This window comes from Atractosteus spatula, chromosome 7 (assembly GCF_055471065.1).
Source record: "Atractosteus spatula isolate fAtrSpa1 chromosome 7, fAtrSpa1.hap1, whole genome shotgun sequence".
NCBI lineage: Eukaryota > Metazoa > Chordata > Actinopteri > Semionotiformes > Lepisosteidae > Atractosteus > Atractosteus spatula.
In genome coordinates, this window is record NC_142712.1 from 63,346,945 (window position 1) to 63,374,041 (window position 27,097).

At 44.7% G+C, this 27,097-nt stretch overlaps 2 protein-coding genes across 3 annotated transcripts in view; one reads left to right on the top strand and one right to left on the bottom strand.

Annotated features, from left to right (window-relative positions):
- Window positions 1-157: 157 nt before the first annotated feature.
- Window positions 158-17,117, bottom strand: ticrr (TopBP1-interacting, checkpoint, and replication regulator). Its single transcript, XM_088920708.1, has 22 exons — window positions 16,419-17,117; window positions 15,724-16,006; window positions 15,046-15,284; window positions 14,419-14,644; window positions 13,673-13,811; window positions 12,710-12,849; window positions 11,864-12,058; window positions 11,615-11,763; window positions 10,739-10,839; window positions 9,856-9,949; window positions 9,454-9,536; window positions 9,123-9,350; window positions 8,622-8,709; window positions 8,366-8,441; window positions 8,054-8,182; window positions 6,360-6,456; window positions 5,383-5,441; window positions 5,101-5,244; window positions 4,794-4,942; window positions 2,236-4,696; window positions 1,786-1,911; window positions 158-1,244 (listed from the first exon to the last, which is right to left on the bottom strand). The coding sequence occupies exons 1-22, from the start codon at window positions 17,115-17,117 to the stop codon at window positions 1,117-1,119; spliced, it is 6,033 nt and encodes a 2,010-aa protein (XP_088776834.1). The 3' UTR covers window positions 158-1,116.
- Window positions 17,118-20,989: 3,872 nt separating this feature from the next.
- LOC148831637 (furin-1-like) overlaps window positions 20,990-27,097 on the top strand; it is a 103,266-nt gene continuing 97,158 nt past the window's right edge. Inside the window, exon 1 of one of the 2 annotated variants that reach the window (XM_088921533.1) lies at window positions 20,990-21,817. The gene's annotated coding sequence lies outside the window, so the exon portion shown is untranslated. Of the gene's footprint in view, window positions 21,818-22,448; window positions 22,558-27,097 lie in introns of those variants that run through there. The other variant, XM_088921532.1, reaches the window with a different exon arrangement.

Genomic DNA, 27,097 nt, shown 5'->3' on the forward strand with positions numbered 1-27,097 from the left:
GCAGAAAAGGGCGAGGCTACCTGGTACCTGCTGAAAGGAAGTTAACATCCACTCAGCAGAGAACTACAGTACGAGCACAAACACTGTCCACACAAGGGGAAAAGCAAACCGAGGAACCCCACTAATCCCACTGAAAGACTTCTCTTGCAAAAACGAATGAAGATTTCATTTTATTTGATAAACAATAACATTGTGCCGTTTGCAAATTTATTTGACATTAAATAACACCCACACAGGTTCATTTGACATGGCCCTCAAAAATGTTGATTTTGGACACATTAAAAAAAAACGACAAACACCTTTATTTTCACATAAAAAGCTCGGAATCCCAGATTTACTTGACAAGAATTTAAAGGGTCTGCTTGGATTGTCACATACCTGTGAAACAGTTGGTTTAAATATCACACAAATCTCCTCGAGAAGTGCCACTTTAAAAAAAAACAACTTTGACATGACAGGACTTACAGATGCAAATTCCTTATCTCCACCCCATCCAAATCATTCGTTAATACAAAGTACAAACATTCCATCAAAATATGACAAACATTGACAATTCTCATTTTTTGATAACATTTTAACTTAAAAAAATCACAATTTTGTCATGATCACTTTTCCCACCTATGAAAGGTTACCATTCATGTCACAGACAGCTCATGATGAAGTGTAACCAAATCATACAGGACAACAAACAGTTCTTTGATTTTTTGTGATTGAACGTTTTCTGAACAAAGAGGGCAAAAGTAGCATGGATGATCTCAAATGGACAGTTATGGATTCCTTACCACATGCAAAATGTGTCTATTAAACCGTCTTCCAACCAAGTTTAATACTTTCAGATCTGACAGTCAAACATCTCTCACAGATGCCTGCTGTATTTCCAGTATGCTGAAAAAGACGTTTAATGAATTCAGGGCCGTCACAGCTCTCTCCACTGCAAACCAAACGCCCGATCGCTCTGAAACTAAAATGATTACACCAACCTTCAAAAAGAAGGTTAACGAACCAAATAAAGTCATACTACTGCAAGGAAAAATTCGAAATATAATAGCTTCTAAAAACTGAAGCACTTGTGTTCTTGGAACCTAGAGAGTGGAGCCATTTAGGCAGAAATACACATCAAGGTAACAGCCTCTTCCTGCTGTAGCGTCTGCCTGCAGCCTTGCAGGAGGCTCGCTTGTCGAAAGGAGACAGTTCCTGTTCTTCAGCCCCTCTCTTCTGAGCACGAGTCTCAAGCTCGGACTCACCTGTGAAAACAAGTCGCACCTTCATCGTCACCTGATCCCAGGGAAAAAAAAAGATGCACTTGTTTTTACCACATACATAACAAAAGCTACTGTGGTGTAATAAGAATTTTACTCTGGTGAAGGAACAATGCAGCCCATCAGACAGAATGAAACAGTTTATTAAGACCCCAAGAACATGTTTGTCCTAAAATAGTAAATAGAAACAGACAATCCACAAGATACTACCAACACTGTAGTGATTCCATGACGTTTTAACAAAAGGTTGTTAAATTCCTGTCTGCAACACCTGGAGGGCCAGAGTGTCTGCAGGTTTTCAAGGTTTCTTTCAAGCAGGTTCTTCAAACCTGAAGAGCTGGAAGAAGCTGTTGCATTGGTCCAATTAAGACAACAACCAGCTGGAGGAATGAAGACCTGCAGACACAATGGCTCACCAGGAGAATGATCGGATCCCCCTATGTTAACACCTCCAAAACTATACTTATAAAACAGAAGAACACCCAGAGCCACACACACTACCACTTTTAGACTCTAGGAAACTCACCCCTTGCATCGCTCTTCTTGTTAGAGGAAGGGGTCTTGCCTTTGTACAACAGAGGCGACTGGGTCAGAGCCAAAAGACCGCTTGCTGACACTGGCTTCCTCGCTTTAGAGCTTGGGGGCGTCATTGCTGAAAGGAAACATGTGGAATAAACCTTAATGAGTTCAGATGAGACAGCAGACTCATGTAAAGCAACAAAATGTGGTGACTACTGGTCAGGAAACCTGCATGGAGCCTGTTAATTGCACATTGCTAGTAACATTTTCCATTAATACACTAACAAGCCATTATATACACCAATGATAAAATAAACCTAAGCCTGTTTAAATGCTAATCAGAACAAAGTTCCGGTTTTACAACAGTGAGTCCTATTTTTTCTTCCTAATTCGGTCAACTAAAGGGCGTCTATAAAAGCTAAGCATTGCTATGGAAAATCTCATTATTAAAAATTACCTGAGAAATCAGAGCCCTCCTGCATGAAATGTGGTTTATCACCCGCGAAAGGCTCGATACCTCCCCAGTTACCGAAGAGACCTTCTAGAATATCCGAGTCCTCTGACTGGCTCAGGACAGGTTTCTTCACTTTCTTATGCGTCTCCTCCTTTTCGGGGGTAAAGGCCTCACTGCTGCCTCTCTTTCTGGACCTCAAACCCAGCATCTCTCTGCTGGACACGATTTCGCCTTCCTGGCCTTTCACAAACGGCAGGCCCTGGGCAGGGCCCCCAGTGTCCAGCTCCAGATCCTCCAGTAACTTCATATCCTCAGGCTCCTCTGTCACGGGATCCTCCTTAATGCACTTCTCCCTGCCTGCAGTCACCCCAGATCCAGCCCTCTTCCTGCGCGGCCAGCTGTTGAGGTTCTCTGGGGTTGACCTCCCCCTGCTCTGAGGGGAGGGGGTCCAGGAGGCGAGTTCCCCGGCACCCAATGGCGAAGGTGTGCTGGCTGGGTGCCGGGTTGGGGTACAAGATTGACAAATGTAAGTCTGAACCCCTTTCCCCGGGGTGGTCTTGGCGGGTGTCCCATGCGAGCAGAGCGCTGGGGAGACATAGCCTGCGTCTTTGTGTCTGGAGCAGCAGGGCAGCGGACTTTCCGTTCCCGGGCACTGGCGATTCGCCCCCTTCAGGCTGGCCTCGGCTCCAGCCTCCCCGGCGCTGAAGGAGTCTGTCCGCTTGAACTTGAGCTTGGGCAGCCCCGAGGCCTGCATTTCCAGCTCCACCTCGTACGAGGCAGCGCTGGGGCTCACGGGCTTGCGCCGCTGGCCGGACCTCCGGGAGCCCTGGGGCGTCGAGAACTTGGGGGCGCCCTCGGGGCTCCCAAGTCGTGCCGCCGCCTCCCTCTGCTGGCGATCTGGGGTCCGGCGGAAACCATAGCTGGGTCTGGATGCGGAGGTGGGAACGTGTTGCTGTTCGGACTTCAACTCAACCACCTCGGAAGATCTGGAAGGCTTTCTAGCATAGGAAATATTCATTCTGATACCTCCAGATAACTCTGTTTTCATAACTGTGGCCTCCGAAATGTCGATGCTCTCCTCTTCCGTCGTGGCAAAAGACCCGGATGTGCCCGTACTGGCTTGGGAAGAGTCAAGCCACACAGGACAGGAATGCAGACCTGGGTCTGCCTGTGACGACTGTGACAACGGTGTACAAACAGAACCCTTCTGCTCATGCTCCAGACTATCACACTTTACAGCCGCCTTTGGCTTTAGCGCACTTATGTCATCGCTGTCGCCAGTCGGCTGCAAGCACTCACCCGATTTTGATCTCGAGAGCTGTTTGCTTTTCCCTCGAGTCAACCTGCCCTGTTGAGCGACAGACTGACATTTAAGAGGAGAGGTGGACAAAATATGTTCTGACATCTTGCAGGGAGTTTGGTTGTTTGCCTCTACTCTGCTTTCAGAATCACAACCTGACAAATGGAAGGCACTCTTCTTTGGGGTAGTTCTAGTCTTTACAGGAGTCACAGCTTCCATTTCAAACCACTGATCAGGGCTCCCTCTTGAACATGCGAACTGCTGGGCTGCTGAAAGCAGATTTTTGGGTGGCATCTTTGTGGAAGAAGCAGGCAGGAAGGAAATGCCAGGAACTATTGCTTTTCCCGCTATTTGCATGGTATAGGCTTCAAAATCCTCAGATGTACCTGGTAAGTCCTCTTGAGAATTTATAAACCTCGAACCATCTTTTCTCCGAGAGCTAACTGGCCTCAGGACCCTTTCTGAGGTTCTATGAATGTCTTGCTTCTGCGGGGTTTTCATACTTTCTTCAAAGACATCCAGCTGGTGGCCGACGGAAGGTCCTGACAAAACTGTACTTTTAGGGGAATTTCCTTTTCTTTGGCTGCTTTGCTTTTGAGGAGTTCTTGACAAGCCTTTTGAGGCGTCTCGCACGTTAGGGCTCTTCTGTGGGCTGCTGAATCTTTTAGGGGTTTTTGATAATCTTGGGGAGCTTCGTGTTGGATGGCAGGGAGACTCAGGTACCTTAAAGGGCACATTCACTCCATCTTGGACTCTGATCTTTCGAGGAGAAGGTGACCAGCTGACACTCAGGGACTTTCTTGGCGTTCTGGAGGGACTTTGCAAGATTCCAGGCTTAGCAAGCGTTCTTGCTGGTGAGACTGCATCTGCAACGCTCTTAACTGGCGTCTTCAACTTTGTATCATAAGGACTGTTTTTCTGAGGAGTGGCCATCACCAGACTCCTCCTCACTGGAGACCTGAAAGGACTACCCCGTAATTTCCTTCCAGTTTCCTCGGACTCCAACACCATGACTGGACTCTTCCTGGGAGTGTGGCCAGAAGCCTTTGCAAAGGTACGTGGAGACTTCCTGGGCGTTCTGCCACTACTCGCTGCCTTGCATTGTTTTTGACAAGGTTTCCTTGGAGTCCTACGTTGAGTTTTCCCAGGAGTTTTTGTTTGACTCTGGGGAAAAAAAAGCTCAATTAACACTACTTTTAAGGGAAAGAAAAGTCTTCTAGTACTGCTTCCAAGCAACAATGGCAGTAAACTGGGCAATTACCTCAAAACCTTCCGACTCCTCGGACTCTAGAATCTCCATTCCAGCACTCCTTCGCTCCCTGGATCTCAAGGATGAAGTGCAGCCAGGAGATTGCACTGCCCCAAACAGCAGTCGCACTGGAGACCTAACTGTATGGACGTCTACAATGTCTGTAATAAGAAATCAAGAGAATTCCTACTACCATACTCAGTGGCACAAGACAGACAGGATGCATTTCAAAACGTCATTTTAACACTGAAGATGTAGGAAGTAAGGTGCTGATCTATAATATGCAAGGACATTATAGGGTGGGTGAATGCCTGCTCACCTGCTTTGCTCTCGCTGAGCTGGGAAGAGGAATGAATTCGCTCCAGGTTCCGGGAGCGAGGCTGGGAGCTGGAGTAAAAGGAGCTGGAATGTCTTCTACTTAAGGTAAGCCTGTTAATCCTTGGGCTCCTCCTCAAGTTTGCCACTGTGATCAAGAACCAGAAGAAAAATAATGTTGTTAAGTCATTTATGAACTATTATTTTCTAAAGACCCGCAGTGAATGATAAAAAACAGTATAATTTCCACAAACTCGTGTTCTTATCTTATCAAGACCTGACTCACCACTTGCTGGTTTAACAGGGGACTCCTCCACAATGCACACATCAGCAGTGTCCAATTTTCTGAGTTACAGAATACACAGAACATGATTGTCGGTTAACATTTACACAAACATCCTGCCACTTAGCACAAAGTAGAAAAACACAAGCCTTGGGACTAAAATATTTTTTTCTAAAATAACTTTGCAAACATCTGCACTGATGAAGACTGTGCCTGACACAAACCGATAAGGCCAATTTGTAAATCACTCGTCGTTTATTCCCAATCATAAAAAGGTTCTTAACAATCAGAGAGGGAACTAGGACTTGTGAAAAAAAAAACATCTATTTTGTCAGCCATAAAATGTCAATCACAGAGTAAATAACACTACCTATAGTGCATATAGGCATACAGATTGAGTACTGGAAATGAATGTATTATGATATATGAAAATAAAGGGTGTAGCCAAAAGAAACAATGGACAAGAATACAAAATAAAAGTACTTTAGAATACCAATACACTGAAATTGCAATTGAATAGTAGGCAGCATCTGTATTTCACTTCAGTCCTCTATTGCTACACTCTTTCTATAAAATCCCTTGCAATTTAATGTTATCATTCATTCATCTTTGTGAAAGCTAACCCAGATACACCAACCTCTCAAGACACACTAGCCTAAGATTTATCTTCATTTAATTTTCCTACAGTCTGTAGATTTTCCTGGAACGTGTATGTCCTTTTGATGTCATTTTTCATCTCACTTCAAAATCCCAGCACCAGTTTTGTGTCATGTCAAGTACAATATTATGTCGAACACAAGTCAACCCAGTACTGTATTTATTACAGCAGGTCCATGGAGTCCCTACAGTGGGAGCAGGGGGATGCACTGAAGTCATCTAGGAATCTCTAAACTGTAATAAACAAGGGATCCCCTTTCATCACTGTGCTGATGCAATGAAACAATCCAGAATACATGAAAAACCTTTACAGTTTAACTCACCTTCCTTTCATCTGTCTGTGAAGCAAACGATTGGACACTTGCTTGTGAAGTGGGGTCTCGGTCACTTTCTTGGTCAGTAGTGTGCGATTATCTAAAACTGGAGAGAGTACAATATTCTCAGGGTGACACAAATGGTCCCAACAATTCAATAAGTATCAATTACCTGAATTGTTCACCGCAGAGACTGCACCTAAAATGGCAGGTGCTAAAAAGTGAGGACTGGATGCCTCAAACTGTGGTACGCCGCCAGCTGGTACGCCATATGACCCTGGAACTTTGTTGTGCACACTGAAAAATCGGGACAGGTTTTCATATTTTCTATTTTAATACGTGTCGAATACGCAGCCTACGTACTATGGTACAGCTTGCGCCAATACTTGAGTGGACACAGAGCTACAATTTAATTCTATACCACTCTATAGGAATGCGCGCTACAAACGAAAGCGGACAATTGTATTAAAAAAAAAAGCTATCTCCAGCAAATAGGGAGGTAGGAGAATGTGTGTGATTTTGGAACAATGCCAATGTTGTAAACACAGGAACGCATAGAAATGTGTACTACGAACGCTGGCAATCTTGTGAGCACAGGAAAGCGTGATAGATCACAGAAAAATATTTAAGAACTGGTCTAGGTTAATTTGAGAAAAATACACCAAGCGTTTCTGCGTTTCGCTCCCATGCGCATGAAATAACTTCTTTTAACTTCCGAGACGGACTCCTGAAATGGAAACGGGGAAAAATGCAAGCTTGCAGATTGCTAAAGCAGGTAAGCCCCACACTATTTTTGAAGAACCTTATTTACCGTTGGCAAAAGAGCTGACACGTATTATGTGTGGAGAAAAAGCTGCTAAACAGCTCGACTTGCTGCCCCCTCTGAAAGACACAGCCACTCATAGAATTATTGATATGGCGGATGATGTCAAAAGTACGCTGATAGAGCTGTTAAGATGAGCAGATGCTTTTCACTGCAATTAGACGAGTCTGTAGTCGATTTGGCCAGTTTGCTCGTTTACGTGAGAAACGAGTTTGAGGGTACGTCCCATGGGGACTTTCTGTTCTGTAATCCGCTACCAACAGGAGCTACAGAAGAGCACAGATTTCAGCTTCTGAACGAATTTATCGAAGAGAATGGCATCGACTGGATAAAATGCGTCGGAGTTTGTACAGACGGTGCTAGAGCAATGACAAGCCGACACAGCGGTGTAGTTGCACGAATTAGAGAGGTTGCTCCAGAAATGAATGGACAGACTGCAACATCCACCGCGAGGCCTTGGCCATCAAGAAAATGCCTGACTATTTAAAATCTGTTAGACTCTGTTGTGAATTGTATCAAGGCTCGAAAAATGAATTCACATCTGCTTTGCTTGACTAAACAGGCTCACCCCTCTCACTGAAATGGTGCTTTTTTATTGTTTATTTTTAATTGTTGTTGTTCCTGTTGTCATTCTGTAAAGCGCTTGGAGAAGCCACGCTTAAAGGGGCTATATCAAATAAAGTTTTTATTATTATATGTGTGTGAGAGTGTGTGTGTACGTGTGCTCATGTTGGTCATTGAGATATTCTGGGGTTCCTATGAGAAGATGACTTGTGGGTGGTACTTGGATGCTTTGGTATGATCAGGGGTGCTACTTGGTCCAAAAAGTTTGAGAACCACTGATCTAATACATACAAGGAGATTTAAATTAATTTCTCACCCATCTCTTTTGAGTGTTTGTTCCTTGATCCTTCCACAGCAGAGACAGACTGGCTTCGGGGCATTCTGGCTCTCTTTGTGGGAGAAAGTGTTTCCTGATTAAAGAGGTTTCTTCTGACTTTTGTCACTTCTGCAAAGCAATAAAAACAAATCAAAATGCATTAGTTTTTCACAGCCGTGTTGCGAAACAGTTTTGTATTGTCTAGATTGGGTTAGCAGGAAACAGTGCGGAACCACGCTTCCCATGCAATTTTAAAGCAGTAATACTTCAAATGAAGAACACCATTGGACTTGACACATTTTTCTCTCTTACCTTGCACTACCTCTTTAGGAGGTGGTGGCTGTGCTTGGCAAATCTGTTCCACTGAGAGACAAGACTTGGAACTTTCCTGCAAAATAGCGAGAAGAAATTAAGATACAGTAATAACACAATACCAGCCAGCTTATTCAGTTATCCGATCAATAAAATGATTCATGCAATCATTTATTAGGAATGATTTACATCAGGGAGTTATAACGACCGAGGTTTTCAGAATAAGACATTATAAAGTTGAGAAATTAAAGCATACCCTTCGCATGGACTTCCTGGGCATTTCGATTTGGCGGAAACTCTGAGATGCGTCACTCATGCTTTGTGTTCTGGTGAGCACACCGCTCCTAAAAATATACAATATAAGCAGGGAGAATTGTGCTGCAGAATGCAAGTCATGTATTAGTTTAACACTTAAGTTGAACCCTATTTAGAGCAAAATTACGCAAACCGGTACAGAGCAAAGTCCTTTAGCACTGTTAAAAGGATGTGAATCAGACATGATAATATGATTCATGCAACCATTCTTAACACTTCTAAAGCTTCTGGACATTTCAGGCTGGCTGTGCACTTCGCCTTTCATCTGCAGTACAGGATTCATTTAGAAATGGTATACTTCAAACGATCAAAGGTGCCGCCAGTAAAATACATGGTTTTATTGATGCTTTGGGGTAAAAAGGTAAATTTAAACACTAATCCCCTCTTATCCCCCTTCAGCTCTGTTCTGCTACTGCCCCCTGCAGGCTAACAGCTGCCATACCTCTTTTTCTTGGCCAATCGGGTGCGCAGGTCCTCCAGCTGCCCCGCCCCATTGGAGGCAGAGCTGGGCACCCCAGAGAGTTGGGAAGTGGCTGGAGAGATGCTCTCCTGTGCCATCGACTCGTCACTGAAGAAATCAGTGGGCAGAACTGCCATGAGTCTCTCGGGGAGCTGTGTCCCCAGACTGTAGTACATGTCCCCCAGGACGCCAGGAATACTTGACATGTACCTAGAGCAAGAGAAGACTCTAATGGGTTTCACAGTGGAGTGGCCATTGCTACATCTTTTTTATTGGATTTTTGTCAAAAGCAAAAGTAACATCCGGTACGTACACTGCAAGAATTTCATCTTCAAGGAACTTGGTAAGGTAAGCTGGATCCTTTGTTAAGGATAGTATTCGTAGCACATCAGTCACCTGCAAATACAGTACAACATTTTAAGTTATTCACACTGGCCACACCATGGGATTTAAAATTTCATTTTCCAGACAATTTCCAAACACCAAATCAGCCAATACGGACGGCTCTACTGCTGCAGTGCAGGACTCATTTTGAAATAGAATACATCAAGGGCTCACACCCCCTAGTGGTGGCGCAGCAGTAAGACATATGGTATTACAGAAGCTTTGGTGCACAAAAGGAAATCCACCAAGTTAAAAAAACAATCTTACAAAGAGAGAATACGCCACACATTTTCAGGGGAAGTTACACAGATTGCGCTGTAAGTACACCTACCTCCTCCACCAGCTGCTCAAGGCGTGCTGAGTCAGACAGCAGGGTAGGGAACTGCTTGCACATCTCTAATCGCAGAAGCACCTGCATCTGGCACCTGTTTAATACAGCTCTGTTAGAGCCCCGTGTCATTTCACACACCCACAAACACCAAGCGGTGCCTGGGGATGAGTTTCTTTGACTGGTTTCTCCAGCTCTGAGTTTAGACCAAGCTCAGCAAAAGGAATCAGGCACCGGGAACGAGAACATCACGTAATATCTTTTACAAACAAGAGGGGGCCAGCTGGAGCATTCATGCCTGATCTATCTCCTCCATTTCCTAAGACCACCTGCAGTTGGAGAATTAATCTTTTATGACAGGGGCTTCAAACTCCGCTCCTAGAGGGCCTGGTGTCTTTCGGGTGTTGTTTTATCCGAGCTCTCAGTTACACAGCGGGTCTAATTATTTCATAATTGTAATAATTCAAACCTGGCTCCCAAGTGTTTTATAGGTAGCTGTACTGTTAATTAAGCCAATATGTTGAGAAACCATCTGAAAATAAAGAAAATTTCTACACATTTTTAAGTCAGAAATAATTAGGTGAATTGTTTTATTGACAAACCTAGTTGGAACAAAATCTAAATCAATGTTGACAATCTTATTGCCTAATTACTGATTCCATTGCATGTAATAGAAATAAGACTTTATAATTACTTGGTTCAGTTTTCTCAGCCCATTGACAGATGATAAACTTACTCTACAAGTAATGAATACAAACAAAGCCTCAATGCAATAAACAATTTCAAGCTTCAGTAACACCTTAGTCCTCTACAAATCACCCAAACAAGTATAGAATATGCACATTTTAAAAAGAATTAACAGAAAAAAATGGTGACTAATACTCACTCTCTAATCTTTGCCTCAATATCTTGGGTGTTTCCGTACTGCTCTCGGATAGTCTTACTGGACTTTAAAAGGTTCTTCTGGACAAACTGTGTACAATTTGCCTGCAACGAGAGAAAATTCCTTATTGCTTCTTTTCCTAGAATATGGTCTTAAATTCCAGTCTTACATCTTATTTCAGAAACTAAATTTTCTTTGAGAAAAGTAAAGGCAAGTACTCTGATGAGGCATGGTCTTTTGAACCAGACAGCCCTGGAACAGCAAACCTCACCCCCTGGTCCTAAACGCCCCCAGCTCTGTATAAATTAGAGGGAGCTCAAACCTCTCAAAAACTGAAGTTGGAGACAGCTGGATTCAAGAATATTGAATCAGTTGTTGACCTAAGTCATTAAGATCCAGAATGTTGTAAAAACACACATTTCTGTGGCTTTCCAGGAGGAGGAGTGAACACCAGTGTTCAGCATGTGCTAGCAAGAAAATTCTTTAAAGCAGGAGTCTCCAGTTCTGTTCTGGACATGAAGTCTTACAAGCCACCCTAAAACACCTACTTCTAAAGACAGGGATCTTAAAGCTATTGCAAGTTACTGACAAAATAAGAAAAAAAAACCATGCCCGATTACAAAAACACTGGGTGGGCTGACTATATACGCTTCAATGATTTCTAAATTAACACTTTACCTCTCAAATGATCACATTCAAAGCATTCAACATCATTAGATACTGACACTTTAATGCTTAAAACCTTCTGGACTGGAGGTCTCCTCATGACCTTTACAGATCAGACATAAGAAACCCCACAAGCAAGTAGACCAATATAAAAACATGGGAAGGGCTGGAGATAATCAATAGATATTCTCTCAGACGAGACTGTCACCCCACCTCCGAGTCTTGACCTGTGGGTTTCAGGAAGCTCTTGATGAGAGTGAGCAGGTTCTGGACCTGAGTGACCAAGGAAGAGCTTTCTTCACTGACGGCCTTCTGGTAGCTCTCTTTGAGGTGGCACAGAAGCTCCTCTTCGGTTTTGAAATCTAGAAATGAAAGACGAAACAAGAACCAGGTTTGATAAAGAGCCTTCCAGAACCGGTCGCTCTTCTGCCCCGGGGAGGGGGGCCCCAGAGGGACACATACGTGCAGATCTGTGGCCGGCCCGGCCTCGCTCCCTGCTGCGCCTCTTCCCCGGCTTGGCCACCCCTCTCTCGCTGGCCTGGGGCCCTTCCACCTGGCTCTGCTGGGCCCTCATGTTGAGCCACGCCACGTTCAGCATCTGGAGCGAGCGGCTCATGGTCTTCATCTTCTGCCTCACCGGGGTGGGCGGCGCGCCACCTACAGGGACGCGCGGAAAACACAACCAAAAAAACAACAACAATATAAGCTTTAGAACAAGTTATAAGTTCCATGGTCTCAGAGGCTTTGCCCCGTCTCCTTTTTTTCCCCCAGCGGCAGCCAAAAGAAAAACATCAAAAGCTATAGTGTATTACACTGAACTGAAAAAAGAGTAAGGAAACTGATTTTTTTTTAATTAAGTTAAACTGGCATAGTAGAGCAAACGTTTCGTGCTCGTGATGCTGAAACATTGATCCCTGTCCAGTCTGAAGTCTTCTTCCATACATAGTGGCAAAGTGTACAAATTAGTGGAAGTGTAATCTAAATCTTGCAACAACCATACTGCATGCTGTCTTTTTTCTGTTTTAATGTAACACATTAGAAGTTACCCAATTTATTTTTTATTGATTTTAATATCAGATGTACCAAGCCCAATACCAATTTTAAAGGTGGTATATACTTATGTAAACGATTTTCCAAATTTCTTTGACAGTTATGACAACTATATGACATATTGCTCAATAACAATCGTTTCCTTCATGGGGTCTCCATTTCTGGATTCGCTTCCATTTAGGCATTAATGGGATATGAAAACTGGCCATTCATGACCGGCAGCTTTAAGTGTGGGCACCACTCAAGCTCTGCTCGTACCTCTGCTGCCTTTTCGTTTGGCCGAGTCCTCGGTCGTCTCTCCCTGGTAGAGCTCCGACAGGCAGCCCATCAGCTCCAGCTCTGCGGTCGAGCTCCCCCCGGCTCCCTGCTCCACTTCATCAGGGACAGCATGCAGCAGTCTTTAAGAACACACAAAACACCACCGGGAAAAACATAGTGTTAGTAAATCTGATTTTATTTCTGTAAATCTGGGTGGTTAGGGCCTCTCGGTGGCTCATCCAGTAACAGTGCTCATTTTGAGTGCAGGCTGAGCCCTGCTCTCCGGACATGCCCCTCTGAGCCTGGGCTACGCTCTGGGGCTCTGCAAGAGCAGGAATTCACAGGATAAGGCACGCCAAGCTGCAGGGCGTTGTTGTGTTGGGGTGTGCTGAATTTGGTGAGCAAAATCCAGTAAGCTTATGAACTCAACTCTCAAGTGATTCAAATTATATATATGGATGCTAGACCCCCATATGACAAGAACTACTGAAAATGGTGAAAACTAAGCCCTCACAGTCATTTTTCTTTTTATTGCAAGCACATGGAGACTTCACATCTTTGTTTCTTAGTGAACACAAAAGTGCTACAATTCTTGTTTTAAGCTCTTTTACCATCATTTGGCGAGACTGTCCATCTCATGCTGCACAACTGACCCGCAAGGCAGCCATGAGCTTGCAACACTGTCACCAAGAGCCACATTGCTCCATTTACTGTTGCTAACTTTCTTAGTCATGTGGTAGCCGGTAATGTGTGGACTGGAGAATAGCAGCTCACAGTTCTCTTAACTGTCCACGTCCAAGGAAAACAGGAAGTTCTCACATTTCCCAAAACAAAAAATAATGACCATCTGAAGAGTCACGAGGTATTTTTTTAAACAACAGCTGCACTGTTAACGTATCACAAGACACAACAAATCATTTCAAGACATTTCACATTAACGTAGAATTTAGAAAACGGAGATACCTTAGTGACTCCACCAAGTTGGAGGTGACCCCTGCCTGGTCGGACAGAGGGAACCAGCCCTCAACAAGACCTGCCGCAGGTACGCCGGAGCAGGACAGCTCCTGTTGTGCCCATTCGGGAACACCGCCGCCCTCGTCTTCTGCACAACAGGAAGGCAAGAAATGCTAAAGCGTTCACTTTTAAAATAGCAGAACGAGATAAAAATCTTTCAAGAAAGATCCCACAGATCAATGAACCATTTTTTATATCACCATGTACTCGTTGGAGCCATGCTTTTGTCTACTGAGATCATGCCCCAACAGGTCTATTGGTCTTTCAGTTTGAAGGAATCTAGGCTTGCTAGGAGTTAACAATTAAGCCCTCAAAAACGGTTTTGTGGATTCCTAGCTGGCTTAAGTTTCTTCAAGGTCTTTTGAGTGGAGGTGTAACTCGTGTATCCTTTGCATGATCCCGCAACATGAAAGAGAACAGAGCTCTTAGCTAAACAAGGGTCTTCATCAATTGCCCAAAGCTGACCTAGTTTTTTTACATTGTTAACATCGTATATAACCATCACTGACCAATCATAAAAATGTATGTTTTTCTATGAACATTTTGCTCATCTTGAAGAATAAAAGCTTTTTGCTGTGAAAGGCCAGCGTCTGTCCTCCTTTCTTCATTGCAACACAGAAATCTCCAGCTTGGTTTACGAGAGTTGCGTGGTTTTAGGAGAAAATGGTCTCACAATTTAAACAAGAAGTACTCACCAGGGCATCCCTCGGCCCCGTCCTCCATGAAGTCGTACACGTGGTTCAGGACACTGGCCACGATGTCGGGCAGCTCGGAGGAGGGTTCGGTGGCCCCCTGGAGCACAAGGCCTTGGGCTGAAGCCAGCTGAGGCTGGAGCACGGTGAGCAGACCCGTGGAGGCTGAGAGAGGGGACAACACTGCCGTGCAGGGGGGCCCCTGGTCACTCCCTTCTACCTCCGCAAACTGGGAAAGACAAGGATCAAGCAGTGCCTCTACAACGTGACGGTGGAACTTAACATCTGAGTCCTTATACAGTAAGGAACATGTGCTTAATAAAGGTAACAACTGGGGATTCACTGCCAAACATGAACAACAAAAACAACACTAAAAAAATCTTTCACATGCTGGTGCCTTGTAAGAAAACAAGCCAAATATCAAAAACATGTTGTGCAACAAACGTACTTGAAAGACGTGAAAATGCATTTACTCAGGAGACCATGACACCTTCTCATGTTAACTACCTGAATATATTTTGAGTTTTGTTCCCCCCACAACAGATATCGACACACATGCTTTTTTACAGGCATGATATTTGGGGAACCTTTACTCTCTGCGGTGTAATAATTCCCCAAGCGAGTGCTCACCACGTGAAGAGCCTGTGAAGAAAGTTCGTTCAGAAGCTGGAGGAACAGAGACTCAGCAGCTGTCTCCGCAGGGTCCCAGGAGTCGTGCAACACCCAGCCCTCCAAGCTCATCCCCCCCAGGGCCGGGGCGCTCCACTCCGACAGAACTCCGTGAAGCGTGATGTTCACCGAGCTGGGCAGCACCCTCTGCCTGAGGGACATGGGCTCCAGGGCGACGGCACAGGACTTGCTCTCCTTTCCTGTTCATTGCATGCAAAACACACATGAAATGAGGATGCATAACTGGCAGCTCTGGCATTCACTGCCAACTGCAAGATGCAGAGCAGAAAGGCTCCCAATGCACAGCGGTTCAAGCCATTGCGGGTTTTATAAGTTGCAAGACATGTGAAGCACAGCTTAGACAAGAGTGGGGAAAAAATAAATGGTTCTGATGAGTCAGTAACAGGAACTTTATATCCATTCCTAAACCAAAAAGACTCAATAAAATCACGATCACCTTGGAGCAGCAAAACCCCAAAGAAAAATATGTACAGCAGTCATACAAGGATGCAGTTCTCATTTACCTTACATTCATCTCCATCTTTCCCTCTGCTAGGGTGTCAGACTCTCACCTAGCATGAGTTAATTGTTATTTAAGATGATTGAAGAGTCAGAGGTGGACGCAGACGGGTGCAGTACCTGCTCCCCACTGCAGCACTCCAGTCTGGCTGGGAAAGGCAACCCGGTATAGCTGCTCTGAAGACAGAAGGCAGCCGAGGCTGGAGTCCAGAGGGAAGACGGCTTCTCTTCCTCCGCGGGCGAGAGGCCGCTCGTGACCCCAGCTCTGTCCCGGTCCTCCGAGGCCGCTCTTCCCGGGCTCCAACAGCCACAGCAGAGCATCCAAGGGCAGGACGCTCCCGCCGGCCTGTTTCAGCACCTCCGACACCAACTCGCAGCCAGTGTGGTCGGCACGTCTGCACACCTGCAAGTACACAGAGGAGCAGCTGACTCGCACCTGCACTCGGCACGTCTTACTGACTGTCACAGGTCTGCTGTCCCGTGTGTTGATTGACCTGTACTATTGTGCGACTGTCATTATTGATCCTTTACTATATCATTATGTAATGTGCATACAGTGTGGTGTTGTCTATTGTACTGTGCACACCCCAAGAGAACAGCGCGAATGAGAATCCCAATGCACACGTACGTGTGGCAAATAAACTCCTCTCTCTCAAATGGCTGAATTTCACCCAGTTATATTATGATTCTATAATATAATTCTAAGAACATTAGAATTATATTATAGAATCAATCCGACCAAAAGGTGGCATTTAAGAGCGGTTTCGCTAAGTAAACGGGTAGTTTGACAACTCTTGGAAATTAAAGCGACTTACATGGGAGTTTACTGTTGCATCCACCCAGTGGAGGGCAACTTTATTCTGGGCGATCATGTCCTGGAGACCCCTGGGCAGGATGCGCTCTGCCAGCTCTTTGCGAGACTCTCCGCCAGCCCCCGGGGGCGTCAGAAACTCTTCCATTTCCCCCCGGGAGCGCGGACAGGCGGAGACGAGGAACAAAATATTCTGACTCTTCCCTGACAGGTCCTCGTCTGCCAAAGTGAGGTGTGGGGTCATTTTACTTTCAGCCCGGAGTCGTCTTCTGGGACGCAACGCTGGCTTGGTCGGGGAGGTAATATCCGGTCTGTCCCACTGGAAATCCAGTAAAGTCTCTTTCAACACTGTGTGGACAGATCGGACCGGGTTTACGAGCGAGTTACCCGGAGACACTCCAGTATTTCTAATCCTTTTCTCCTCGAGTTTCTCCTGAAATTCCCCTTCAAAATCCTCGAAAGTCTTGTCCCGAAGTTCTTTGAAGTCGGAAGCCCTGGATACGATACATCGGCCTCCGTGCACGTCGTAAAATTTATAGCCCCATCGGACTTTCTCAAAACCGAATCTGCAGCCGAAATAGAGGAGGATTTTCAGCACGCCCTGTTTCAGAAGATGCGGTCTGATATGAACGCCACCATCGCCATACCTATTATTCCCCCGATCGGAAATGTCAATCACGAATACCAAATTAAAGGAAACCATGACTCCCGATTGCTTTTCTCGTTTCGTAGAGAAGTGACAAATACAACTGACAAACAAGGATCTGTACCGCCTGGTAGATTCAATTTTTATCACCTACATAACAACGCACAACGTCTTTCGCTCGCTAGTCGATTACTGCTGAGGTCTGGCATGATATACATGTTTTTTTTTCAGCCAAATGGTTCAGTTACTATCAAAAGCTTTACAAAATCTACAAACGTAACCATAACACGTATGCAAGGAGATTAATGCCAAGCAAGTGATAACATTTAAATCAGGCCGGTGTCAAAATACTATCTTAAACACAACGCGGTAACTCAAATTCGCCCTAACCCTTTTTTTGTAATCCGTAATTTCTCTAAAACACTTTCTCGCACACCAAAAATTCAGATTATCCTTCAATCCAAAAAGAAAAACATATAACACTTTCACCCATAGTCGCCATCTTTGCCCTATGGTTACTCAACTCAAACTCTTGGCGCTCCGGACTCAACCACCCGCCCACTCTACTCCCATAGGCCACAATCTGAAAATTCACCTTTCTCATTGGACCACATTCGACAGAAGGCGGGCTTAACACAACTAAATGGCCCATAGACCGTCTCTGATTTGACGAAGTCCAGAATAAAAAGCTGTGATTGGTGTACCGCAAAGAGTGTCACTATCTCGGTTGCTGATTGGCGAAATTGTGCAGAACGGCATGAAATTCCACCCACTGGCACACATTTCCGAAGTTTAAAATTTTAAAGAGATTGCTGGGGGATGAGACGTCGTGCTTTGGATGAAGTGTGAAAATAAAATTTTAATAAGTGTTGTGTTTGAGACCGTAATTAATGCTCACGGAATCAAATATTTATGCTTTTCGAAAAGGGGGTGATTTAATACTTTACCCGAAACGTGATTTATTAGCATTGCCCAAATTGCATAAATTGTCATCTTTATTAAAATGTCGCTAATGCAGTATAAATATTTCATAGGCTTTATTAATAAAAATGGAAAGTATGAAGTAATACTTTTGTCATATTGTTGTTTTTGTATTACGACGATCCTTTGGACAACATTTCGCATTCAAGCACATTGTGGGCAATGACTGAGAATGTATCATTTATAGGGAAATGGCGATTGTAATTATTGATACTGTATATATAATTCTAATTGATTTTTTTTAATTTGAACATTTTAATTATTTTTTAAAATAACTTCGAAATGGTAATTTTATTTTGGCAGTACGTTTACCGATAAAGGCCTTCTTAAAAGCCAGAAAGGAGGTATCACTTTATTCATCTGCAAGATAAAAAGGCTTTGTTAAAAAAACATGCAAATACCATACTGTGTGAATTTATGTGCACTTTGATCTATACCCACCTGAATGTGATTAGTGTTCAACCCAATATTGCCTCAGGTGGAATTAATTCTTTATCTGGAACGGTAATTCCTATACAACTTTGAGGCGTCGTTTAGCTGGTCATCACTTTTTCGTTTCCTGCGAATTTTCTTTTTATTTTGAAAACATGGACACTGTGATACCAACACTGTAAAGGCAAGTATGTCGTTTACACGAATATTTTCCTCGTTTAAACATGCCTGTTTTGTCAAGTATTTTAAAGCATTTCAAATTCATGTGTAACGCAGTTATTTACGTCATTAATTTTTTAAATGGCACTGGGTTCAAATATGTTTCCTGAGAAGGTAATTCGATTCGTTTTAAGGTGCTCGGCTCAACCAACTGCTTAAATCATGAAACATTGTTGCACTAAACTTTTAAAAGTACTGTGTTCATGGAGGTATATAGGTAATCTTTCACTTGTAATTTACGGTAGTCCAAAATGTAAGCTTTATCGGCTCGGTGAAACTATTACTTTAAGTAAGAAGGTATTTGTTATCGGTGCATACGTAACACTGGAAGTAGGAGTTAACAAGAAGAGGTGAACTTTAAGGAATCCTTCTCTGGAACAAACATGCAAGACCGTCCTGAGGTTTTCGTGCTCGGAAGCAAAATAAACAAGATGGCCGTGCACACAGCTAATCAGCTAATGCAGTACTTTTCAATAATTGACTAGTCTGTAATGAAATCCTGTAAACCGGATGAATATGTATCTGCACAATGCTGCACGAATTGTACAGAAGCAGTGACTACAGGATCTCGGGTCCCGTTACGGCTGGGATACGCAACTTGCGTCTCTCTCCAGTATGTTCTGTTCCAGAATTTTACTACAGCCAGATCCTTCGTGTCTGATCTACAAGGGTCGATATAGCAATTAAAGTGCTGTCTGCACAAAAGTTCAGAGCTCAGTTTACTTGTCACACGCTCAAGTGTGATGAATTGCTTATTTGCATGTATGCTCCATACAAAGACATCAAGGAAACGTCAACTTAGACACAAATCAACAACAAATAATAACACTCAACATGAAACTCATTTTGTTTTCGACAACGAGCAATGTGGAAAAAAAAACATCAGTCTGAGACAGTAGTAGACGCAGAATTCAATAATCTGACCGTTTGCGGAAGAAACTGTCTCTGAATCTGGAGGTACATGCCTTAATGCTCTTGTAACGCTTACCGGGGGGGGGCAGAGCGCGGAAGATTGATAGGGTCATTTTCATATCACTGAAAAAAGGCAGAATAAAGATGATTGATGCAAAACTCAGGCCTGCCTTCCAGCAGATATAGTCATGACATTGAATGCCACATTGCATTTACACCATAGGACAGGGAGGTGTGTCTTCTGATTTCCTAGTTCTCTTTATAGCAGCCCGCTTAGTGCTGCAAGAAACTGATAAATTAGTTCAATTAAGCCAATGATGAGGTCATTTAGTTGGAACCTGTAGAAAAGTCAAACCTGATGTAGACCACTGCAAAATACTACCTCCAGGTAAAAGCAACGACAGGGTACTGATTTAGTTCTCCCGCATTAAAGCTCTGAAGACCTGGACTGGAGTTTGCATGTTCTCCCTGTATCTGTGGGGGTTTTCTCTGTGTGCTCCTCCTTCCTCGTATGCTGAGGTTCAGCTGGCTCTTCTAGAGGGGTTGTATCACACTGACCAGCATGATGTACCAGTACTAGTTACATAATGTACAACAAATTTAAATGAGCATGGCGAGAAAAGGGCCTGCTGTCATTTGTATAAGCGACTTTAATGAAAATAGTTTCAGTGTTTATGCTGACACCTCATGTCCACATCCAGACAGCCTGTGAAAGCAAGAGAAAAAGCACCAATAAAGTGTTGGGCTCTGTTTTGAGGTAAAGTTTAACAACTTTTCTAAAATTAGACAATGGCAGTAGGACTACATTTAGAATACTACATACAGTACAGTTTTGGTCGCCACGTTGCAAGAAGGATGTCGTTTCTGTGGAATCAGTTCAAAGAAGAAGCAATGAGTTTAATTAACTGGCTTTAAAGCAGTAACAGGTTAGAGGAACTAAACCTTTTTAGTGTTGAACAGCAAACAGATGAGGAGAGAGAGTACAAACGTAGTCTCATACGACGTCAGAGTGTGATTCATTTGGAGTAAGTTGTAAATTGCACATTTCTGACTGGAATCGGCAATTCGTCCATTATCAACAACCCTGTTGTTGAAATATTCTAGAGCAACCTGCCCTGCAGCTATGTAGTTAAAGCCGATTCCCCGGCCCCCTTCACGCATGGACGAGGTAATCGATCGGCAGCACAGAAGGAGCAGGCCGCGCCGACAAGTCGCTCTGCGAAGTGAGGGAGCAAGAGCGGGGTGCAGTTCTGCCGCTGCCCTTTAGGTGGCACCAGGTCCTCGGACACGGAGGCGAGGGGCTCATGGCTGGGAAGGAGGCGTGCCCGAGCGTGTTTTGTTCCACGCCCGTGCTCTCCCTCGTTGTGACGTGTTTCCTGAGGCTTGTGGGCCGCTTGTCGCCCAGGTCGTGTCTTGCGCGGAAAGGGGGGCAGGGGGGGTAGAGTTTTTTTTTCCGTTTTGCCTTTTTTGTTTTTTTCACCTGTGGCATAAGAAATTCCTTGAACGCGTAAAGTAGGATAGATGTATAAAATGTGACCGGCGCTTTCCAGGAGAAGCAATTTTACGCGTTGTAAGATGCAGACGAGGAGGAGCTAAAAAGAGACTTATCGGGGTGCAAGGCAGGAGAAAGTTTCGCTATTTTAGGAGACCCGGGAGGTGCATGTGGAGTGCTGCTGCGTAATGTGTATCGGTCCCGGTGAGGGGCCAAGAAACCGGAGTTCCTGGAGCCGTGCGTCGGGTTGCATGTCGCGTCCATCGCCTCCTTCCCGGCTTCAGGGACTGGCTGTTTGTGTTGGGGGGTCGCCGTCAGAGGAGAGCCGCAAGCCGGGCTGCAGCTGAGACATGACGCCGCCGCTGCAGCCTGTGAGGCGGAGAGCAGCGACTTAATCCGAGGCGCCGAGCCCGAGCGCTTTCGCCTTGGCCGGTGAGGGGGTAGGGGGTGGGTGGGGGGCGAAGCGCAATTTTGTTTTGTTTTTAAAAAAAAGAAGCCCAGGGTTGGGAAGACGGGCACAGCGAGCGATAGGTGTGCTTGGAGAGCAGCAGAGCCGGACCTGAAGACGGAGTAGTATTCCGGTTCGGGAGGAGGGGAGGACCGGACAGGGAGTCCCTTAAGGGTAGTGCCACGGACGGAGAGATAACTAAGGGGTAACCGGGAAAGCTCAGACACGCGTCGCGGGAGCCAGTGGATATCGCTGCGGGGACAAGTCCTGGGGGTGAGTAGGGCGCCGGGACGCCCGGTGTCCGTGGCTGCACGCCGGGTCTGCGACTCTGGTCTTGGGGCGGAGGGAGCCCGGCGGCTCGGCCCGTGAGATCTGGAAAACACCCTAACTGTTCCTCACTGAGCAAGCAGCATCCAGGGCTCAGCTGGAGTGTGGGGAAAAACGGAGGGTACTGCGGGTGCCCGAGAGCACAGTTGCAAACCCCTGACGCGAAACTTTCTGACTGGCCGGTGTTGTAGGTTTTCACAGGTCAGTGCCAACCCGGTGAATCGCGCCGTGTTTATTGCGCGGTACTGACAGCCCTGCGGGTCGTCACAGGAAGGAACAGTAGTGTACATCTGCAGGCAAGTTTAATTTAAAGAGAATTGGCAGATGTCTTTCATTGACTGTCTCCCGGTGATTCGTGCCTTTCAGTGTGACGTTGTAGCTCCGCAACGGGTTTGGATAAGCGCGCTGTCGACTCTGAAAGGTCTGAGGTTAGTTGATCGGAAATGTGCGATCGGGAACAGACACATAAGCTTTGAAGCCATCCAGACGTGCACTAGTCGGGGATATCCCTTCTGAGCCCGCAGTTCTGAAGAGCAGCGTATTATTAGATGGTGTTTCGCAATTCGGTGGTGCCAGCAGACGAGACAGCGAGCGGTATCCAAGCGGAGGTTTTCAAAATCGTGAAATGTTTACGCACTGAGCAGTGACTACGTGTCTGAGTAACTCAAGAGGGTACCTTTGGAAAGGTATACTGTTCTTTCTTTTACGAAGTTCCAGTTCTGCATATTAAGATGTTTTTTTTAAAGTCGGTTACATTTTTTAAAAAAGAAGAAACAGTAGTCCTTTTATGAACAGACCTATAAGAGGCTTTAGCAGGCTAAGTACCCTGCTCATGATATCCTTTAAAACAATCTCTCCAGGACTTTATCTTATTTTGGATCTCTTTGAGATTCGTGAATTGACTTATTCCTGTAAAGCTTCTTATTAGTGTTATTAGCGCTGTTATTAGTATTTTTAAAGAATTGTTACTGTAGTGTGTAGTTACCTAGTTTGCAGGAGAAAACCGTGGCTTTCAGACTCTCCGAGGAGCAGCTGTAACTCTAGAGGGGTGCTGCGTGTGTTCTGTCCCGGGCTGGATGTAATCATTCACGCCGAATTTGTGGACCTTCACGGGGCAAGAGACTTGTGGATCTGTTGAATTCGCTCAGTTTGTTGTGCCTTTTTTGTAGTTGTAGCTTTTGGCGTGGATCGGAGGTTTATAACTGACCCTTGTTCAATGAAGATTTATTATGCTTACAATGTAATTGTCATGCCTTCTGAGACGCGAGTGTTGTTTTGGATAACATCATCGAGCTGCCCAAATGTTGAGTAAAACGCCGCGATCTTGTTTTGTGCGATACAGATTTGAAACCGGAACTCGGAATTTAAAACGCTTAGGTCGCTTAAGTTACTTTATGTCGCCCTCTGCTTTTCCCAGTTTCACTTTGAATTTTTAAACTTAATTTAGCAATTGCCTGGTGCAGCCTAATGGAAACACAAAAATACAAATGAAAGAATCATTTACTTAAAAGTTCTGCGAAGCAAAAGGATGAACCTCTCTAGTTTGAGGTGACTTGTTTCTGAGTTGAATTGAGGAAGGGGTGTTTTCTCGATTTCATTTATGTTTTTCCCCAGCTGGATAGTTTTAGGCTTCTCTTTTTTCCCTCCTTTTTCTCTCGGACTGGGAGAATGAGTTCGTGAAAGGCGAACTTGACGCGGCTCAAGGCGTGTGGAGATGTAAAGCTTATGTTTTTTTACTGGCAGATCTTATCGTGGTCTTGTTTTATATTTGAGTTCGCATTGCTGTCCGAACGGACTGCAGTGTGTAAAGCTGAAGGGTTTGTCCCCGAAATGGAAATAATCTGTGTGCCTTTCACGGTTATTTACCTGCGATGCCAGGTCTTAAAATCCGCAGGTTGTTTTCAGTATCACCTACATAAGTCTGCGAAGTTTTTGGCACCGCATTAGCATTTTATACCTAATTGCAGAGCCCGTCGTTCTCTTCGCGGTACACCGCAAGTTGTCTCTCTATAAAGTGACCCTGTGTTGGGGGTATTTAACACACCTCGCCTGCAGGATCCAGTCCAAAACCGCAGTATCTGAGGTCTGTAGTGGAAGGCGTGAAAGTCTCTAGAACAGATCTGCTTACAGACCAGTGAATCGGGCACTTTCGTGGCTGTTGTTAGGATTTATTTTGTCACGGTAGGGAGATTGTCTTGACGACCTCTTTCTAACATCATTGGAGTTAATAGCAGTAATTGAAGCGTTCGAGGTTTTTTTTTTGAGGTGGGGGGGAGGTTTGATCACCGTGGTTGGAGTTAGGAGGGGATGAGGGAAGTTCGCTTGCCAATTGTCGAGAGAGATGCAAGAGCAATACTGACTTTACCGTCTCTACAATGCACGTTACGCAGAGATCCCTTGATCCGGCATCTTTTATTCTGGTAACGCGCAGAGGTGCGAGGATCTTGTATTACACAGTAGCCGTGCCCTTTCCCGGCTGAGTCAGTGAGCGCCTGAAAAGCGCAGCAGCCGCTCTAGACGGGGGGAGCGATGTGAGTCAGCGCGAAGAGGCTGGCTCCTGACGGCTTGGGATAGTGTTTTCCTACAACTCAGCCGGTGTGCTAATAAGACACTTAATCGGTGCCTAATTCTTTTGTCTCCGGGCTTGGTCTCCCACTGGACTGGAATTGTCTGTGGTGTCCTCTTGCGCAAGCCTTTAACCGGTTAAAAAGACGCCCTGGGTCGTCCAGCCTGCCTCTGCATGCCAGACCTCACCCAGGTATTCTTGTGTTACCGTCGAGCAGAGGGGATCAAACTGAACGCCTTGGTAGTACTGCGCACTGATAGAACTTAAGATGTTGGATCTTAAGTATTTCCAGTAATTTACATACACGTCCATGTGTACCCTTCTTTATTTTGCATTGGAAACGAGATGTAAATGAACTGCTGCTGTTGAAAAGCATCTTAACCTTGCTGCTCACCTAGTGAGTGTCACTAAGCCCTTTGGGACACACTGTCTTGCTTGTTAAGGAGAGTGACATGCTAGATTGACGGGGAAAGGTTTTCCTCAGCTCTACAGGGTGTGTAACGGCGTTTCAGCCAAGGACAAATTTATATTCACATCTTCACTTTTCATGTTACGTGTTTCATGTTCGGGAACGGCTTGATTGTAGAGTTTTTTGTTAGTTTTCTATTATTTCTAGAACCAAGAACAACTTATGTAAATTACTGTGATTGATATATAAAAATTACACTCATTACAAGAATATAATCTCCCCATACAAACGCTTCTAAAAACGAATTGATAACAATTCAGTAAATCATTATATACTGCATAGTTTGTGTTTAACATTCCCCAGCTGCCTAAGTCAGAGTTTGTTTTTTAAGGGGGGGGGGGAGTTGGTTAAGATTCTCTGTAGTTTTATTTGTGCTGAATGCAGTTTGATTGCTGTCAGTTTGCATGGCCTTCCTCCAAGGCTGACTCCAAGCATGGAAATATTATTAACAATCTGTCTCCCCTGGCGGGTGTGTTCTGTGGCTGGCCCGGAATGTGTGTGAGCCTCTCTATAGCTGGAAGGGCTGTAGAATGAGGTCACGGAGGGCGGGTACAGTTTGAAGCGAGGTGGAATGCACAAGTCAGACAAGCTGGTTAAGTGTGCATCACAATCTGCCCTGTGCCTCATTCAGCCTGCTCACTGCCTTGCTCTCCAGACGGTTGAACAGGACCCCACAGGTGAGCTGACCCCAGCACTTCATTGTCTGTAACAGGTTCCTTGTGTAAATGGAAGCCGAGATCTGACCTTTGTGTCCAGATTAAAAAAAAAAAGAAAGAAATTAAAGCGCAAAGCGAGCCGCAAATTGTACGCTGTATAAAGAATCGATGAATTATTCGACAGAGTTGAGTTTGAGTTTCTTTGTAGACCACTCAGGCAGTGCTCTCCAGCTTGTCCGGGGATGTTGTTGCCCTGACCTGTAAGGGTGAGAGGGTTTGTTGTGGAGTGTGTGAGCTGGGGGGGGGAAGGAGATGAACCTGCTCTTTTGCATTGAAATGATTTCATATTTGTGGGGAATAAAATTGTTGGCAGCTGTAAAACTTTCACATTGCGAATACCAGATCTGTTTTTTCAAAACGCATTTCATAAGCCTGGCGCGCCTGGCGTGTTGGTCTGTTTCACAAGAAAAATAGGTTTAGGGAGTGCTATAGCTTACTCAATCTTTTGCAGTCTAAAACTTTAGTTTGACACTAAGGTAATGTTGCCATTAATGTATTACACACACTGTATGAAAATCCTTCTCCATATCTGTGGTAATACTGAAGATTTTTACCGCTATCTGACTTGCTTGCTGAGATAGGCTCTAGTTCTCCCTTGAGCCTGAATTGGATGAAATAGATAGAAAATGTCTTGCAATAAGGTATATGATGTATAGTTGAGGTTTTAGGAACTAAATGTTAATTGGGGAATGAAAACAATTTGAATCATTTTGCTGCAGAAGATTTTCTGCTTGGTATGACTGGATCACAGATAGACTGGTTTGAAAAGTCTCGGCTCCAGCTTCGACCAGTCAAGGAGAGAGAGGTTTTGCTTACTCCCTGGAGAGTTTGATTTTAAGCATATTTTTGTTGTAACAAGGAAAAATCGTTCAGAAATCCCACCGTTTCTCTGGTTGTTTTTTTTTTAAGCTTAAAATCTAAAAGTTAGTTATTGTGTGTTACTTATTTCTGGCCACATAAATCTAGTCGGTTTGTAGTTCCTGTACATATGTTTAACATTCTTACTTTTGCTGAACACTGGTTGACGTGTTCAAAATGTTAAGCACTGTGGCCTGAGTTGCCTTTTATCTGCAAAAGCTCTTCCTTATGTTATCTGGTTGTTAATTAGTCAGACATGCAGGAGGGGGAGCAGGTAAGCAGTTATTTTGCGTCAGTGCTCTCTGTGCTGCAGGAGTGGCAGTAAAGGCCTATCTTTGCCACGGGCCAGTCACGAGGCTGGGCTCCACCAGTGGTATGGTCTTGTGTGGTGTTGCACTGATAGCAGTGGAGTCTGTCACAACTGGCAGAACAAAGTCCTTGAAATGCTAAAGTGCTGCTTGTGCATTTTGTGATCTGTTTGTGGTTCACTGCTGGGGTTCAGCTTGGGACCTGCAATACAAGGTAGCTTACTGCATGCCTTACTTTTGTATATCTGAGTTGTGGTTAAGTGCAGGCTGCATAGCTTCTGAGTCATTTAAAAGTTTATTTACTGGCAG

Bases quoted from the DNA above. Each gene is read 5' to 3' on its own strand.
- ticrr (XM_088920708.1), bottom strand. From the start codon at position 17,117: ATGGTTTCCTTTAATTTGGTATTCGTGATTGACATTTCCGATCGGGGG. The intron at 12,850-13,672 runs GTATCTCCGTTT...GTGTTCTTAAAG, and splicing joins AACTTGGTGGAGTCACTAAG to ACTGCTGCATGCTGTCCCTG. The intron at 8,710-9,122 runs GTATGGCAGCTG...GTATATTTTTAG, and splicing joins CGATTGGCCAAGAAAAAGAG to GAGCGGTGTGCTCACCAGAA.